This window comes from Lolium perenne, chromosome 5 (assembly GCF_019359855.2).
Source record: "Lolium perenne isolate Kyuss_39 chromosome 5, Kyuss_2.0, whole genome shotgun sequence".
Classification (NCBI taxonomy): domain Eukaryota; kingdom Viridiplantae; phylum Streptophyta; class Magnoliopsida; order Poales; family Poaceae; genus Lolium; species Lolium perenne.
Genome location: NC_067248.2, coordinates 193015659 through 193033545, shown reverse-complemented (window position 1 = coordinate 193033545; position 17887 = coordinate 193015659). Strand labels below are relative to the sequence as shown.

The 17887-nt window shown below is 43.3% G+C and overlaps 2 protein-coding genes across 3 annotated transcripts; one reads left to right on the top strand and one right to left on the bottom strand.

Annotated features, from left to right (window-relative positions):
• Nucleotides 1-7495: 7495 nt before the first annotated feature.
• Nucleotides 7496-10869, top strand: LOC127301345 (O-fucosyltransferase 39). Of its 2 annotated transcripts, XM_051331565.2 has the most exons (10): nucleotides 7496-7681; nucleotides 8302-8364; nucleotides 8445-8526; nucleotides 8618-8679; nucleotides 8781-8869; nucleotides 8955-9158; nucleotides 9414-9672; nucleotides 9778-10005; nucleotides 10078-10275; nucleotides 10357-10869. In XM_051331565.2, exons 1-10 carry the CDS (start codon nucleotides 7547-7549, stop codon nucleotides 10564-10566), a joined length of 1530 nt encoding a protein of 509 aa, XP_051187525.1. In that variant the 5' UTR covers nucleotides 7496-7546; the 3' UTR covers nucleotides 10567-10869. The 2 variants fall into 2 exon arrangements, with proteins under 2 accessions (XP_051187525.1, XP_051187526.1); XM_051331566.2 differs by lacking the exon at nucleotides 7496-7681 and having other exon boundaries at nucleotides 8306-8364; nucleotides 8449-8526.
• Nucleotides 10870-11040: 171 nt separating this feature from the next.
• LOC127301346 (chlorophyll a-b binding protein 1B-20, chloroplastic) lies at nucleotides 11041-12387 on the bottom strand. Its single transcript, XM_051331567.1, has 3 exons — nucleotides 12102-12387; nucleotides 11575-11990; nucleotides 11041-11475 (listed from the first exon to the last, which is right to left on the bottom strand). The coding sequence occupies exons 1-3, from the start codon at nucleotides 12287-12289 to the stop codon at nucleotides 11309-11311; spliced, it is 771 nt and encodes a 256-aa protein (XP_051187527.1). The 5' UTR covers nucleotides 12290-12387; the 3' UTR covers nucleotides 11041-11308.
• Nucleotides 12388-17887: the final 5500 nt, after the last annotated feature.

Below are 17887 nucleotides of genomic sequence, written 5' to 3'. Positions count from 1 at the left end.
AGGTGCATGCGCCGCCTCCACGCTCGTCTCGTCCTCGCCACCACCATCGGTCTGTCAGGGCTGCAGCTCCTCCAACCGGTTCTCGCCCTCAGGATGGGCTGTTGTGCGACCCTGCTGTGTTGATTGAGGGACTTGGGTCCTTGTCGTTGTAGTTGGTTGCCTCGGGTGGTCCTGCTGAAGTGCCCCTTCCTGCTGGTAATGCGCTGCCAGCCCTGAGCTTGCTTCGGGCTACTTCTTTGGGCTCCGACAAAAACGACGACGATGAAGAGTTGACTCCGCGGTCACCGTTGGATGCCACCAAAGGCGTTGTTTCTGGCTTGGTTCGTGACGCCGCTGATGTGCGCCATGATGAGGAGGTGCTAGTGAAGCTTTGCGGCCTCTCTCTTGCTGTTGATTCTGTTGGAGACGATGAAGGTTGGGTTCATGTGGGTCGGGGGGGTCACCCCAGCCGCGAGCCATCGTCTTTGCTTCAGAGGGATGGCCTCGAGCGTAGTCTCGCCTTCAAGCGCTGGGCTCAGGGGAGATGCTTTCGATGCCTCGAGCGTGACCACCAGGTCAGCACATGTCGTGAGCCCTTCAGATGCATCCATTGTCGTCGTCCTGGTCATCGGGAGCGTTTCTGCTATGCGCGCTTTCCCGCCGCTCGTTCTCGCTCTTCGGACGCTCGTCGTCGTCCTCATTCTTCGGATGCACGTGATCCTACCGAGCGGAGCCGCTCTCCGTCTTCTCAGCCTCGTCGTCCATCGGCATCCCAAAGTTGGGCTGAGGTCGTGTGCCCCTCGTCGTCGCCTGCAACATCGTCGCCAAAGCACTCTCCAAGGTGTTGCGAGGAGTTCAATGACAACGCCAGTTTCGACTCTCGCCTTCAGTGCCAGTTTTCCTTGCTGCGCATGGAGCTCTCTCAGTTGGTCGCTAACCGCGTCGAGGAGGCATTGCGCCCTCTTCTTGAAGAGGTGGAAAGTCTCAAGCTGTTGTTGGCACATGGTGGTGTCTCTTTGGAGCCGATAGAGGCATGTTCTTCTGGTGGGTTGGATCTTGCCACCGCGCAAGTTTTGTTTCCGCTTGGCTCCGCTGAGACGAAGTCATCGTTGGTTGAGGAACAACATCTCTACAGTTGTTTCTCTCCTCGTGGCAGCCCCTGCCAGTCGTCGCGGCCTATTGTGTTGGCCGTCTCTGAGGGTGAGCGCATAGATGAGATCTTGGCTCCGGTATTGCAAATCACGCCAGAGCTACATGAGATAGGTGGGGATTCATCTCTGGTGCCTGAGCTTCTGGAGTTGCGTGATGATGTGGTTATGTGTTGTTCCATCGAGGAAGTGAGGTCCGACTTGCACGGGATCTCGGTTGTGGCTTCTCCGTCGAGTCAGGCACTTGGCTTTGAGAAGATTTGTGTTGTTGATGTTGCAGTCTCTTCTTCGTCTGTGTCCAGCAGGCGTTTGGTTCCTATTGCTGATGGGGTTGTTAAGTCAGGGTTGTTGGCAAATGAGCCCGGAGTTGTCGTCGCTAGAGAGGTTTGCGATTTTCTCGCCACCTTGGCTGTTGCCTTTCCTAGATCCACAGTTGTTTGACGGGTACCCCCAATGCCATGGAGTGTCCTTGTCAGTGCGGTGTTGGAGTGTTCGTTCGTGTCGTCTTGTGGTCGTTTGTGTTGGCTAAAGTGGGCGGACCATTGTGTTGGGTCTATGTTAGGCTTGATTATGGGTGTGTGCTGTTTGTGTGGGCTTGCCCTCTTGTTGTAGGTTTTCGCATGATTTTCTCCTAAAAATTGTGCACTCTCTTTTTAATTAATGGATGAGGCAAAGCTTTTGCCTCCGTTTTTTAAAAAAAAAGTTAGGCCGGGAGATCCCACAAACATTATCCTCTTGATTTGTCATTTCATTAACACTTGGGCAAAATTGCAGAAAAACGGGCTATGAAGTTTGCTGATACAGGGAGCTAAAAAGATGGCGCATGTGTCATAGGAGGTCTTTGGGCAGAATCATGGCTGGAATCCCGTGAGGAAAAGGATTACTGCCTAGCTCGGACTCCGCAAAATACTTCCTGATGAAAAAGACTTGTACCTCCATCTGTTTTAGTTTCTTTCCTTGTAGTAGAACGTAGTTTGGAAACCCTGTTCTTGTTGTTATTTCTTTCAGCTTTTAAGGTGGATCAGAGGGGTTGTCATGTTTTATCCGTTGAGGTTCATTAGTTTGTTAATGAAACTTAGAGACCCCGTTCGAGGGTTCCTTCTATCTAAAAAAAAACCAAAACTGTCATGAATGGCACGTGTAATTTGACTAACTAAAGGATGAATTTCAAACGTGGGACCTCCAATTGAGGGATTCTTTTGTAACTTTCGTGAAGGGTGGACTAGAGCCCCTCTAGTGCACAGCTCGCTGCCAAGACTATTCAAGTGCATATTGGACCATAAAAACTAATGGACAAGCAATGGCACTAACTCGAAGATAAACCCTACACACACCATACAGTAATTAGTTAAGCAACTCGATACCCGTCGAAGTTAGGCAATTATACTGTCTAGGAACCTTTGTCAAGAACACAAGATATTCGTTAGCCTATAGTTACTCGTGATATTTATACAGACTGAAATGGTCGTGAACACTTATATATATACACACACAACAATAGGTCTAAGGGTGCACAATAATTTTTTAAAAAATCAAATTTATGCTTCGCTGCTCTAAAAGTATCGGGTTTATCCAAAGCTTTATTGTGTGGAAATGTTTCAAAAAAATGGAAAACAAATGATGCAACTTTTGTGGCATATATGTTTAAATATAGTGCTAGTATATGTGCAGCTATAGACCTTAGAATTGTATTCCTACAACGTCTCTTTGTATTTCAACACCATGCAATGTATGAGGTTAACTTAGCTTCCTTGAGATGATATTATATGTATAAGAATGTGTGCATACACATAAGTTGCCCAAAAGGTTAAAAAGTTTAGGAAAAAGTGTGAGAGAGCAGGTGCGCTCTGCGCACCCTCACACTTTTTCAGTTTCTCTTTTTTATATATCTTAAATTATGTAATTTTTTGATTTGATTTTTTTGCAATTCACTAAAAAAATAACAAATGGAATGAGACAAAAATATCTCGGAATTTTTTTCGTGCAATTTCAAATTTCAAATTATTTAAAATTCAAAATAAATTCTTGAAATATATATTTACACAATGAAATAAAAAATCAAAAATATTTTTCCCATGTTCTAATTGTTATGTTTAAGTAATCTGCAGATTTTTTTGTTCAAACAATGTGTGGTGCGAGAGATACAAAAATGAGAAATTGTTTGAGAGGGGAACAAAAAGAATTTGCACGAATCTTGATGCAGTATACACGGTATGGATACGGGTGCTCACCAAGCACCTGCTCCAAAAGTCCACTCTCAAAAGTTTAATATAAACAAACAATCATTATAAGCTAGGTGTCGGGATTTTTCATCCTCCGTTAAGTGCCGACTAAGGCAGTTTTTTTTAACATAGCACGTAAGTGGGGTCTGTGAAGTACATAAATGTAAAATTTTGGCACTAACTTTGATAATACAATTCCAAATAGTTTATATATGAAGAGATTTAGAAGTTCTCGAGAATGATATGTCTATATAATATTTTGATTTGGGAAACATGATTCTTCTGTCATTTGGATGGTTGATGATTCTCTAGGCCAATGAAGTGATCAATGTGTTAACTGCTTGCAAATCTCATATACCTGATTCTTTCTAGGTGCAGAAGTGTACTTCTCCTCTTTACATTCTATTAATGTTGTTAATTATGTAAGTATTCATATATGACAAACGACCTTTTGGATTTTTCAATAACCATTTAACTTGACCGTAGGATCAAGATCCATTGGCCCATATAAGTGTTACTAAGCATAATCTTATCTTATTATCCTCCCTTTCTTGTCACCAAATCCCTTCGGTCGCAGAAAGTCACAATTTCCAACCTTGTTTTCTACCACATTAAAATGTCTTGTAAGTCGCAATCGCCCCTTAGTGCTTTTTATGTCTATGGCAGATGCCTTCATTTTTCCGTCCCTCGGCTCTGACCCCTCATCCATGGTTCATAATTGCTACTTCTTCTGTTTCAGTGAACACGGTTTATAATTTTTTTGAATAGTCAAGTGAAGTAAAGTTCGAGCAAACTTTTACAAAAATCATCAACAACTATGATACTTCGTGGATATCACATCAAAATATATTTCATGATGTATCTAATGATATTGATTTTATATTTTGCATTTAATGAATTTCGTAAAAACTTCTTCAAGCACTGCATGGTTTTACTTTTTAAAAATAATGAAAGACTTATTTTATTGGAACGGGAGGTAGTAATGTTTTTGTCTCCTACTCCTTTTCATAGATGAATCACTTGCTTTCGCTTCACTAGAAAGGAAAATTTAGCCTAAAAACATTAGTCAGATGCAACTGAGAGTAAATATATTCTCTTTAGTGTAAATTAAGTTCTGATTCATTTACATATCTAATTAATGGAATAATATTTGTACTATTTCCATGTTTTGCTATTTACAAGTCGATTTTAAAAAAGGCGATCGAGATGCACGATGTGACCTAGAGTCCCCCACCGGCCCCCACCTCAAAGCAACTTTATGTATAGGGTGGTTGCCGTACAAGGAGCAGTTGTTGTGTGGTGTGGTGTCGCGAGTGTATGTGAGACACACGCTGGTCCATTTATAATGTGGAATTTTGGCATTTCCATTCGTAAAAATGGTACACCATTTTATGCCGTACTCTTGAAAAAAAAATCAACAACATAGAATTAGAAATTACACATAGTAATTTCTCAATCAACTAAGACGACAATTCTATATGACTAAGAAAGATCGACCTTTGGGAAGGTCGGTTCAGCCCACATAAATGCATGACTAACTTGTGAAGAGTGTGTTTTTTAGTGATTCCATTGGCATGCATGCAAACCAACTGCTACCGTACTCCAGGCACACAAACATAAAGTTCATCTGGATAATTAACATGCTAACCAAAGTATAAAAGTACATTAAAATACAAGACAAATCAAAGTACAAAAGTATACTAACCACTCAATGAAAAATTAAGTACACTTGCAATATAACCCGGCTGCTTGTATTTTCAAAAGTACAAAGTACACTAAAACCAAACCAAAGTACTACAAAAGTACACTAAAACCCAAAGTACAACTCAATTACAAATCTGAGTACACACGTGATAATAAAACCCAAATACAACTACAGTACTTCTGAAGTGAAAAAATTGCAACATGTCAGCATGGAATCAAATTTTGAATATCTCGGCGAGAGAATGGTTCGTAATTTGGACAAACAGATCTCAAAATATTTTGTTTCGGTCATTCGGATTTAAAAATAAAAGGAGAAAACTACGTGTCTCACCCCTCCTATGTCACGCTATCTCTCGTCCCATCCTCACCAAGTACGGTAAAACCATAGTACAACGATGTAAAAAATTGAGTGCAATTGCACCAAAAGGGTACCCTTTAGTCTCGGTTGGTGCTTTAGTCCTGGTTGGTGTTACCAACCGAGACTAAACCAGGACTAAAGCACCAACCGAGACTAAAGGGTATCCTTTAGTCCCGGACCGGAGCATTAGTCTCGATTCACCAGCAGAACCGAGACTAAAGACCCCATTAGTCTCGGGTCAAAGTATTTGGGGACTAATGGGTTGGGATGGAAGGACTTTTTTTTACTATGTCTCACGATATTCTATTTTAAAAAATCAGATTTAAAAAAAGGAAATAAAATTCATCTCTCAACCCTCCTCTGTTCATCTCTCTCTCATCGCCATCCCACAAAGTACACGATAACCTAGGGACGGAGCCAGCAGGGGGCTGGCTAGGGCCATGGCCCCACTCATGATGGAAATTTTTCTGAAAATGCCCATGTTAATATTATGATTTGACCTGCAGTATTACCTAAATTTAGCTATATGGTCCCCTCCAAGATTTTTTTACATGTAGTTGGCCCCTCTTATATCACTTTCCTGGCTCCGTCCCTGCGATAACCAAATTACACCTCTGCAAGAAGTTGAGTAAATTTACAAACAAACTCGAGTACATCTGTAGTAGTTTTAGAAGAAAAACTTGTTTCTTAAAACCTGTTGACATGGAATCTAGTTTTGGACAACAACTTTTCAAGATTTCTAATTTGAAAATTCCGATACAAAAAAAAAACATCTCCCATTGCTCCCGTGTCCCCTCTATCTCATCCCTATTCCCACAAATGACACTAAACCAAAAGTACATTTGTAGTAGTTTTAGACATACAAAAAGAACTTGAAACCTGTTAACATGAGATTTATTTGATGATCTTGACGGAGGAGCTCAAAAAATAAAATAGGTTTGTAATGTGGACAAATGTTTATTAAGATATTTTGTTTAAAAATTCGGATTCAAAAATAAAAGGGAAAAAATGCATCTCTCACATCTCATTTGTCCCCCTCTCTCATCCTATCTCACTTTGCTCCCCGTTGCGATATTTGCCGAACATGCAACCATACAGTGAGAGACCTAACAAGGAGAAAGCGAGAATTGGCCAAACTACAACCCACAGAAAAGTAGAACACGACGCTTGCGAAAGGAAAGGAGACCTTTGAGAGGAGGTGGTGTTTTGTCTCGTAAGTGCATATGAACCTATTACGGAAATGCATAAAAACAATTTTTAAATGTTGAAAAAAATCCAAACAAAAAACTTGCGTACATCCAGACATTTTATGTTCGCACACAAATTTTCAGGAAAAAAATTCATGTAGTCCATGCAAAAATACAAAATATTGTTTCGTGAAAAGTTTTTTTGGAGCATCGAAATTCTTCTTTTTTACACTGAACATAAAAATATTTGTTTTCCCCGAAAATTTGTGTGCGAACGTAGAATGTTCAGATATGCATTTGATATATTTTTCTTAATATTTAACATTTAAAAAATATGTTTTCAAGATTCATATGGACCCATGAGCCAGATTAGATTTCCACCCTTTGAGAAGGATTCCTTCTTTTAATGCAATGTCACTCAGGAGCATATGCTCCTGTTTTTTTAATACGCTTTAAATGCACTATAAAATGTTAAAAGAATTCCTACAAGAAATTTCGTGCATACATCTCGATGTTATATGTGCTCGCAAAGTTGTTTTACAAAATATAATAATTTTTGTCATATGTTATATAAAGAAGAGTAAATTTGGTGCTAAAAAAACTCTTCACGGGATTTTTTTTTATCTTGTTTACACAAGACACAAAAAGTTGATTTTCCGTGAAGCTTAGAGTGAACACATAGAATATCGATGTATACACGAGAATCTTTTTTTTTTACTTTTTAAAATATTTTTTCCTGATGCCAAAAGCATATGCAAATGGGATAAAAGCGCATTTCCGAATGTCTCCTATCTTCTTTCTGCAAAAATCCCGCTTGCCAGAGTCGAAAGAATGGGCCGAATGAATATAAGCCCACTTCTACCTCTTAGCGGGCTTTTCTCATCTCAGTCCATTGTTAGCGGCCTTGTAGACTTCAGTTCCACCTCGGCTTCGCATCAGAGACTGGAGATGCGGAGGCCGTCGTCTTCGCCGTCTCCGGCGAGGGCCCCGGCGTTGGCTGCAGCAGCGGCTGTCGTGCTCCTCCCGGCTATCTTCCCCGCGCTCTTCTCCCCGCTCGGACGCGCCTTCCCTTCCCTATTCTCAGTGCGTCCCCTGTAGTCACCCTCCTCCTCTGGCGGTTCGATTTGAGCCGGTGTAGCGTGATATTGGCGATCTACTTGGCTTTTCAAGCTACTTGTTACGATTCTCGTTTCTACTTTTCTACTCTGCGGAGCTCGATCGTTTGGGATGCGCGAAAGTTGGGTATATTCTATAGGTGCGGCTGGGTAGGATTATGTGCGGAGGGTGAAATGGCGTGGTGTGGTGAATTCATGATTTTCTTTAAATCTTGTTCTACGAATTAAATTAGTTGAGTTAGTGTATGTTCTATTGTATCGATGCGTAGTTGCCTGGAAATAAGTAAGTGTGCAAAGCTATGTAAAGATCTGGATTCTGTTAATGGATAACATCATGCCAGTGATATGTGCATCGGATATTTTGTTTTGGAAAGTGGTCTACTACAATATTTCGTTCCTCGATTTATATGCAATATGCGGAAATGTAAGACTGTATCTGGCCTCTTTGACAGTATTGGGAAAAACATAGGTACTGGATTAATGTGGCCTTTGGTTATGTAGATTGCAGCTCAAGTAGATTTTAGTAAAGATTTCTGCAAATTATATTTTTAAGGTTAATATAATGTGGACAATATCAATCTACTGCAGGAGTGGAATGCCCCTAAGCCAATGCACGAGTCTCTTTTGAATCAGGCTTTGCAATGGACGATCGTGAGTACTCACAACTCAGATGAAAACTGGAATGGTTACATTGAAATCGATTTGTAAGTTGTAACTTGCTTTCTGTACAGCCAGATGAACAAAAGAGAGATCTGTGGACACCCTTGCCCTATCAGGGGTGGAAACCATGCTTAAAGTCACCGGGCGCTCATGGTAACTTTCTGAGAAAACATGGTTAGGTAACAATATGTCTCCTGCTGTGATAGAAATCAGTTTTCTAAGCATTTGGTTTCATAAATTGTAGATTTACCTTTTGGGTACATCCAAGTATTTCTTGATGGTGGACTGAACCAGCAAAGAATGGGGGTAATGCACTTCTTCCATACCAATCTCGTGGTGTTCGATTTTAAGATTAACTTGCTTGGTTGAGACTTTAGATCATTGAGCTCTTTCTTTTTGTTCTCTAGATATGTGATGCAGTTGCGGTTGCTAAGATTTTGAACGCTACTCTTGTGATCCCACATCTTGAAGTAAACCCTGTTTGGAAAGACTCAAGGTGGTTTTAGAGTTTCAGAGTACTATACTGTTAAATTTTTATCTTCTAGTGTTGAATTGGAAGTAAATCGGTTTTACAACTGCAGCTCATTCAAAGATATTTTTAATGTGGATCACTTCATCAACACCCTAAGACGTGAGGTTTCAATAGTGAAATATCTGCCAAAAGAATTTTCATGGAGCACAAGAGAGTTCTATGGCACAGGAATCCGCGCCACAAGAATAAAAACTGCACCTCTTCATGCCTCAGCTAGTTGGTATATAGAGAATGTCGGTCCAATTCTGCAAAGGTTTGTGGGTCATATAGTCACTTCTCCAAACTCTTTCTGTGCTGTAATACCCTTCTCAACGATAGCTGTTTGACATATATTGCATTGCATAACAATGCTAAGAATCAGCTGTTCATGTTTAGCCCAGGTTGATGACCACTGAGCTAGTTCTATAGTATTAGCATGCAACTCTTCATTGTTTAACTTCATTATTTGGTTACTCTGTGAGGAGAAACCTTCACCAACAATCTCATGTACCTGCTGTTTTCTTGTCAGCTACGGCATTGCTGCCATTGCCCCCTTTTCTCACCGCCTTGCATTTGATGATTTGCCTGCGGATATTCAACGTCTGCGTTGCAAAGTTAACTTTGAAGCGCTGGTTTTTCTGCCTTACATTATCTCACTGGGGAGGACTCTTGAGAAACGTTTGCGATCTCCAGTCCAGGGGCATTCTATTGAATTAGCCCAACAAGGTGTAGAAGAAAACACGAACCAGGCTGGAAAATATGCAGTTTTACATCTCCGCTTCGATAAGGTAAATGGAAAGGCTTCTGCAGTATTTGAACATATATGTGTACTTTCTGTTGTCTTCAGGGAATCGCTACTCTGGAACATCTCAAGCTGACCTGATATTTTCCAGGATATGGCTGCACATTCTGCCTGTGACTTTGGCGGTGGTAGAGCTGAGAAGTTAGCTCTGGCTAAGTACAGGCAAGTTATCTGGCAAGGGAGGGTATTGAATTCACAGCTAACTGATGAGGAGCTTCGAAATACAGGCCGCTGCCCATTGACTCCAGAAGAGATTGGACTGATACTAGTGGCGCTTGGCTTTGACAACAGCACTCGACTTTATCTTGCTTCTCACAAGGTTTGACTCTCTGCGCGCTTACTCATTCTTGGTAGTGAACATAGAAAGTTCTAATATACAATACCTATTCAGGTGTATGGTGGTGAAGCTAGAATCTCTAGCTTGCGCAAACTTTTCCCACTGATGGAAGACAAGAGGAGCCTTGCGTCTGAAGATGAACTTGCCAAGGTTGAAGGGAAGGCTTCTGTGCTAGCAGCTCTTGACTATTATATCAGCATGCACAGTGACGTTTTCATCTCAGCATCTCCTGGCAATATGCATAATGCACTGGTAAGTTCTGTTGGCTTCTGTATTAACTAGATTACTCCTCTGTCTCCAACAGTCCTGACTAGATGGTCATTGTTGATCTAGCTGGCTCACCGGGCCTATAGGAATTTGAAGACGATAAGGCCAAACATGGCATTGCTTGGACATGTCTTTGTGAACAAGAGCATGGAGTGGTCAGGGTTTCAGCAGGCTGTACAGGCAGGCCACAAGGGTAGATATGGGCAAATCCGGCTGAGGAAGCCAACGCAGTCTATCTATACTTACCCTGCCCCAGATTGTATGTGCCAAGGGTAGGTCGTGTAGTTCTCTGCAGTGCACCAGCAAAAGAATTCTGCTGGACCAACAGCTGAGGTTACAGCATAGTTCAAATTGCTTTCAGTTGCTAGGTAGGAAAAGCTGATGCGGATACAGATGCAAGTTCTGAAGTTTTGTTTGAGTCGGTTGGCTCATCCAATAGGACCTTGAAATTTTAACTAATTTAACACGTTGAAAGAGTGTAATTGTGTATTGTTAACGCGTGTTCCATATCACAAAGATGTAGTTTTGCGACAGATGTTGTATGTCTGTGATTTGATATATGGTATCCCTTTCTCCTTTTGCAACCTGTGCAGATGTAAGTAACAGGAACTATTGCTTGTGAACTGTGACAAACGATAACACATTGAGTTTACGCCGTTCTACATCAACGTCCATTTACTCACATCCAGTTTTATGCAGTTGTACTTCTGGATAGTATTTACTATATCATCGCATTGGATTCGAGACAAATGATTCAAACTATCCCTTGCCATGTTGAAACAAAAAAACACTCATGAATGATATTACAGGTACAACTTCAGTTAGAAGCCATTGGTGAACCCCAGAGGTCCACAAGAACAAAGTTTCACCACCTGAAATTTTAAGATTACACGGTTTTGCACTGTCCACCTAATCGTGCAAACGTCCACCTAAACACCCCTCCACCACACTGTACATCCCCCGCGCCATTTGTTTGTTCAAAGAACCAACAGAATTTGCTCTGGACATTCAAGATGAATCAATTCAAAGCGGCCGCAACCTCCTCGACCGGTGCCTGGGAGAAGGTCTGGATGATGGTGGTGTGCCACGGGTCAGCCAGGTGCTGCTGCAGGTTCTCGAACGGGCCCTTCCCTGTGACGTTGTGCTGCACCAGGAACCCCAGGAACGCCAGCATCGCCAGTCTCCCTGAAGAAACACACACCAAGGTCGACAAAGTTCAGCATACAGGAGTCAGAAACCGATGGTTCAGACTTCAGAAGAGACAGTAGATTCTCGAGGGCGTACCGTTGGCGAGCTCCTTCTCCTTGTTCTCGATGGTGGGTGCGAAGTTGAGCGGGTTGAAGACGCTGCCAGGGTATCCGCACTCGTGGGCGGGGAGGCTGTAGCTCTTGAAGATGGGGTCCTGGTTGACGGAGCCCGGGTTCTTGATGTCCTGCCACCGCCGGATCTCCACGTAGTGGAAGAGGATGAACTCGATGACGAAGAGCGTGGAGGAGGAGGCGAAGTACTCCCCCTTGCCGGCGTCGTACCACTCCGGCGCGTTCAGGAGCCCCGCCTTGGTGAGCACCTCCGGGATCAGCATCCCGGCCACCCCCAGCATCGCCCACCGCCCGTTCACCAGCTCCGCCTGCACGAACCACCGCAGGTCCTCCGGGTCCGCCGCCAGCGCAAGGGGGTCGAAACCATTGTCACCCGCCAAACTGCATGTATCATCGTCATCAGTACATACGGTCGTAAGAAATGTAACAGCAGCTACGCATGGCAGAAATGTATCATGCATTCATGCGTTCTTGTGATGAGTGCTGACTGACCTGCCGTCGAGGTAGGCAGGGGAGGCGAGGCCGGGGAGCCACGCGCCTTTGGCCTGGACGGCGACGTCACGGCGTGCGATCGACTTGGCAAGGGCGACGCGGCCGGAGTCACCGAGGAACCGGGGGCTCGGTGACGACGCCGACGGCCGGAGAGCGGCCACGGGAGCGCGGGCACTGACCGACGACATCTTCTTCTTCGGGCTGTTTAGACCTGAGACTCCGGCACACTACGGCAATGGAGTAGGAGTAGTCGGTGACCGCGCGTGTGTGTGTGGCTCCGCTTCTTGGCCAATGCCGTTGGTTTTGTAATGAGCTCCGCTCGGCTGGTGGCTATGGCCGGCTGGGACCGTGCGGTTGGAACGGACGGTCGATCTTATGGTCGTGGCGGCTTTGGACGGATGGGATTCGCCTGTGGGTGGAAATTGGATAGATGGACCAAGTGGGAGAATCAGGAGGGGTATCCTGCGTTATCTGGATGATGGATAGTGCAGAATCAAAACGAAGGTTGCTATTGGTCCTGCAAACGCACGTTCGGTTGACCTGGCTGCCACGTTTCGGCCATCCGTGATGGTGTGGATGGCCCTACCGAGTGTGCTTGCTTCGACTTTCAACCCCTAGTGTTTTTTTTTTCCATCAGGTGAGCTGCCGAATTCAGCTCCTCTGCTACAAGCAGTGGCGGAGCCAGAACTTGAAGTCTGTGTTGTCATTTTAAATATGTGATGTCAAACACATGTATTTTTATTTATTTAATTTTTTTTTGCATAATTTATATCAAGATACAAAGGATTTGGCAAAAAGCTGTGTGGTCAATTGACCACACGGCTTCCAATGTGGCTACGCCACTGGCTACAAGCCTACAAAAATACAAAGAATGAACATATGGTTGGTTAAAATGGCAGTGATACCTTCAGTTCACCAAAGATCAAACATTATGTTTGGCACTTTGATATTTCATAAAGACGATATCTCATAAAGACGGAATATTCTTCATACGGTGTTCATAGGGGTAAGGTGTGCGTACGTGTGTTCATAGTGGTGAGTGTATACACTTATTTATAAGCGTTTGTAGTGTGTTTTGCAAAAAAAAAGTTCGTAAAATTATAGCTTTACATATTGACATAGTTTACAAAAAATATGAATCCTCCTACATTGTCTTTTGTCTAGCCCAATCAACCTATTAGGTCATCCAGACCCATTTCTACCCAAGTTGCCAATACCGCGGGAAAAAGAACAGGTGTCCAACGGTGGTTATATAGTCAAACAAGACGTTTTATATAGCATGCTTCTAGTTTCATGGAAAATAGCTTAAATTTTGTTTATCTAGACAAAAGCTACTTGCATAAACGAGAGGACCGTGACGAATAACAATAAAAAGATATGTCTAGGGGTATAGCTTCACTTCCAACCTAGCAAAAACATGCGAGACTGGTAGGAATACCTTATTCTCCTCGAGCCCTCACATACTGTGAGGTGACTCGATCCACCATATGTTGTCTTTTCAAAAGAAAATGAACAGTTGTATCAAGGTTGGAACGATCTCCGCAATTTAATTAGAGATTCCTAAGAAACCAGCGAAGCTTTCCACAAAAAAGATTGAGCTTTGCGACAACACCAACCATCTAAGGTTCGAAAAACACAAAAATGTAAAAAGCTCCAAAACTTTCACCCAATCGAATCATCATGGATAACGCAAACTGGCGCACCAAATGCAATGGCAATAATACAAGAAGTGCTCAAGTCTTTCACTGTTAAATCTCACCAAATCAACAAATGTTATATATGCGGGATTACGAGAGAAATAACACATGAGGATATCATAAAATTTCTCCAAATTCTATATCCAAATGCGCCTCCGTGTAGAAGAGATATTGATTGGTGGAATAGTATGTCTATATCTCCTCTCTTTTCTCAAATAGATGCAATAATAACAGCCAGGGTAATATATACTACTCCCTCCGTTCCGAAAAAGTCCGGCTTGGACCTGGGTGCATGTGAACCCTAGTTGGAAATGCATTTTCCAAATGTTAAAAAATTCTGAAATAAAAATATCCGGGTACGTACGCATGTTCCATGTGTGTGTAGAAAGTTTTCGCAGAGAAACCACTTTTTTATTTCAGAATCTAAAAAGACAAAATACGTCACACATATATGATACGTCCCCGACGTATCCATAATTTATGTCGTTCCATGCTTGTTTTATGACAATACTTACATGTTTTGCTTGCACTTTATGATGATTTCATGCATTTTCCGGAACTAACCTATTAACGAGATGCCACAGTGCCAGTTCCTGTTTTCTGCTGTTTTTGGTTCCAGAAAGGCTGTTCGGGCAATATTCTCGGAATTGGACGAAATCAACGCCAAACCTCCTATTTTTCCCGGAAGGCTCCAGAACACCGAAGAAGAGTCGGAGAGGGGCCAGGGGGCCACCACACCACATGGCAGCGCGGGCCAGACCCTGGCCGCGCCAGCCTAGGGTGAGGCGCCCCCAGGTGCCCCCCTGCGCCGCCTCTTCACCTATAAAATCTCTTTCGACCTAAAAACATCGTACCAATTGACGAAACTCCAGAAAGACTCCAGGGGCGCCGCCACCATCGCGAAACTCCAATTCGGGGGACAGAACTCTGTTCCGGCACCCTGCCGGAACGGGGAAGTGCCCCCGGAAGCCATCTCCATCAACGCCATCGACTCCATCATGCTCTGTGAGTAGTTCCCCTATGGACTACGGGTTCTAGCAGTAGCTATGTCGGTATACTCTCCTCCATGTACTTCAATACAATGATCTCATGAGCTGCCTTACATGATTGAGATTCATCTGATGTAATCGGTGTTGTGTTTGTTGGGATCCGATGGATGATACATTATGATTAGTCTATCTATAAAGTTTGTGAAGTTATTGTTGCTGCAATCTTGTTATGCTTAATGCTTGTCACTAGGGCCCGAGTGGCATGATCTTAGATTTGAGCTCTATATTGTTGCTTAGATTGTATCTACAAGTTGTATGCACATGTCACTGTCCGGAACCAAAGGCCCCGAAGTGACAGAAATCGGGACAACCGGAGGGGATGGCGGTGATGTGAGGGACACATGTTTTCACCAAGTGTTAATGCTTTGCTCCGGTACTCTATTAAAAGGAGTACCTTAATATCCAGTAGTTTCCCTTGAGGCCCAGCTGCCACCGGCTGGTAGGACAAAAGATGTTGTGCAAGTTTCTCATTGCGAGCACGTAGGACTATAATTGGAAAACATGCCTACATAATTAATAATCTGGATGTTCTGTCTTAATGCTTTGATTCCTATCAATTGCCCAACTGTAATTTGTTCACCCAACACTTGTCACTTATTGGAGAGTTACCACTAGTGTAGATCGCTGGGAACCCCGGTCCATCCCTCATCATCATATACTTGTTCTACATGTCATTGGAAGTAGTATCAACTATCTTCTGGTGCCATTGCTCTCATATTGCTATTACTGCTGTATTCTTGTTACTCGCTCTCATATTACTGCTACTTTCACATCACCCCTGTTGCTAGTGCTTTTCCAGGTGCAGCTGAATTGACAACTCAGTTGTTAAGGCTTATAAGTATTCTTTACCTCCCCTTGTGTCGAATCAATAAATTTGGGTTATACTACCCTCGAAGACTGCCGCGATCCCCTATACTTGTGGGTCATCAAGACTGTTTTCTGGCGCCGTTGCCGGGGAGGCATAGTGATACGTCTCCGACGTATCGATAATTTCTTATGTTCCATGCCACATTATTGATGATATCTACATGTTTTATGCACACTTTATGTCATATTCGTGCATTTTCTGGAACTAACCTATTAACAAGATGCCGAAGTGCCGATTCTTGTCGTTTCATTGTTTTTGGTTTCAGAAATCCTAGTAACAAAATATTCTCGGAATTGGACGAAATCAACGCCCAGGGTCCTATTTTGCCACGAAGCTTCCGTAAGTCCGAAGAGGAGACGAAGTGGGGCCACGAGGTGGCCACACCCTAGGCGGCGCGGCCCCCTTGGCCGCGCGGCCCTGTGGTGTGGGGCCCTCGTGCCGCCTCTTGACCTGCCCTTCCGCCTACTTAAAGCCTCCGTTGCGAAACCCCCAGTACCGAGAGCCACGATACGGAAAACCTTCCAGAGACGCCGCCGCCGCCGATCCCATCTCGGGGGATCCAAGAGATCGCCTCCGGCACCCTGCCGGAGAGGGGAATCATCTCCCGGAGGACTCTACGCCGCCATGGTCGCCTCCGGAGTGATGTGTGAGTAGTCTACCCCTGGACTATGGGTCCATAGCAGTAGCTAGATGGTTGTCTTCTCCCCATTGTGCTTCATTGTCGGATCTTGTGAGCTGCCTAACATGATCAAGATCATCTATCTGTAATTCTATATGTTGCGTTTGTTGGGATCCGATGAATAGAGAATACTTGTTATGTTGATTATCAAAGTTATGTCTATGTGTTGTTTATGATCTTGCATGCTCTCCGTTACTAGTAGATGCTCTAGCCAAGTAGATGCTTGTAACTCCAAGAGGGAGTATTTATGCTCGATAGTGGGTTCATGCCTCCATTGATATCTGGGACGGTGATGAAAGTTCTAAGGTTGTGGATGTGCTGTTGCCACTAGGGATAAAACATTAGTGCTATGTTCAAGGATGTAGTTACTAGTTACATTACGCGCAATACTTAATGCAATTGTCTCGTTGTTAGCAACTTAATACCGGAGGGGTTCGGATGATAACCCGAAGGTGGACTTTTTAGGTATAGATGCATGCTGGATGGCGGTCTATGTACTTTGTCGTAATGCCCAATTAAATCTCACTATACTCATCATAATATGTATGTGCATGGTCATGCCCTCTTTATTTGTCAATTGCCCAACTGTAATTTGTTCACCCAACATGCCGTTTATCTTATGGGAGAGACACCTCTAGTGAACCTGTGGACCCCGGTCCAATTCTTTATACTTGAAATACAATCTACCGTAATCTTGTTCTCTTGTTTTTCGCAAACAATCATCTTCCACACAATACGGTTAATCCTTTGTTACAGCAAGCCGGTGAGATTGACAACCTCACCGCTTCGTTGGGGCAAAGTACTTTGGTTGTGTTGTGCAGGTTCCACGTTGGCGCCGAATCCCTGGTGTTGCGCCGCACTACATCCCGCCGCCATCAACCTTCAACGTGCTTCTTGGCTCCTCCTGGTTCGATAAACCTTGGTTTCTTTACGAGGGAAAACTTGCTGCCGTGCGCATCATACCTTCCTCTTGGGGTTCCCAACGAACGTGTGAGTTACACGCCATCAAGCTCTTTTTCCGGCGCCGTTGCCGGGGAGATCAAGACACGCTGCAAGGGAGTCTCCACTTCTCAATCTCTTTACTTTGTTTTTGTCTTGCTTAGTTTTATTTACTACTTTGTTTGCTGCACTAAATCAAAATACAAAAAAATTAGTTGCTAGTTTTACTTTATTTGCTATCTTGTTTGCTATATCAAAAACACAAAAAAATTAGTTACTTGCATTTACCTTACTTGATTCATCATGTTTCCTTTTAATTTTACCACGAAAGACATACCGGTAGGACGTGGGTCTATAATTGGGAGAAATAATATAGAAGAATTCTTCAACCATGTTAGTACCGTTGACGATTTTGAGGATAGACACTTGGTAGACCTTGCCCCTACCTATGAAATTGCTGCTGCTGCTTTAGTTCGCATGTTGGAAACTAAATTTGTTAATCTCAATCCTATAATCCAACACATGTTTCTCACACTTGGTGATATGGAAGAAGG

What these genes read in the sequence shown, in the direction of transcription:
- LOC127301345 (XM_051331565.2), top strand. Translation starts at nt 7,547, where the DNA reads ATGCGGAGGCCGTCGTCTTCGCCGTCTCCGGCGAGGGCCCCGGCGTTG. An exon ending in AAAGTCACCGGGCGCTCATG is followed by an intron (nt 8,527 to 8,617) that starts GTAACTTTCTGA and finishes CATAAATTGTAG; the next exon opens with ATTTACCTTTTGGGTACATC. An exon ending in CCTGTTTGGAAAGACTCAAG is followed by an intron (nt 8,870 to 8,954) that starts GTGGTTTTAGAG and finishes TTACAACTGCAG; the next exon opens with CTCATTCAAAGATATTTTTA.
- LOC127301346 (XM_051331567.1), bottom strand. Translation starts at nt 12,289, where the DNA reads ATGTCGTCGGTCAGTGCCCGCGCTCCCGTGGCCGCTCTCCGGCCGTCG. An exon ending in CCTGCCTACCTCGACGGCAG is followed by an intron (nt 11,991 to 12,101) that starts GTCAGTCAGCAC and finishes TGATACATGCAG; the next exon opens with TTTGGCGGGTGACAATGGTT. An exon ending in GGAGAAGGAGCTCGCCAACG is followed by an intron (nt 11,476 to 11,574) that starts GTACGCCCTCGA and finishes GTGTTTCTTCAG; the next exon opens with GGAGACTGGCGATGCTGGCG.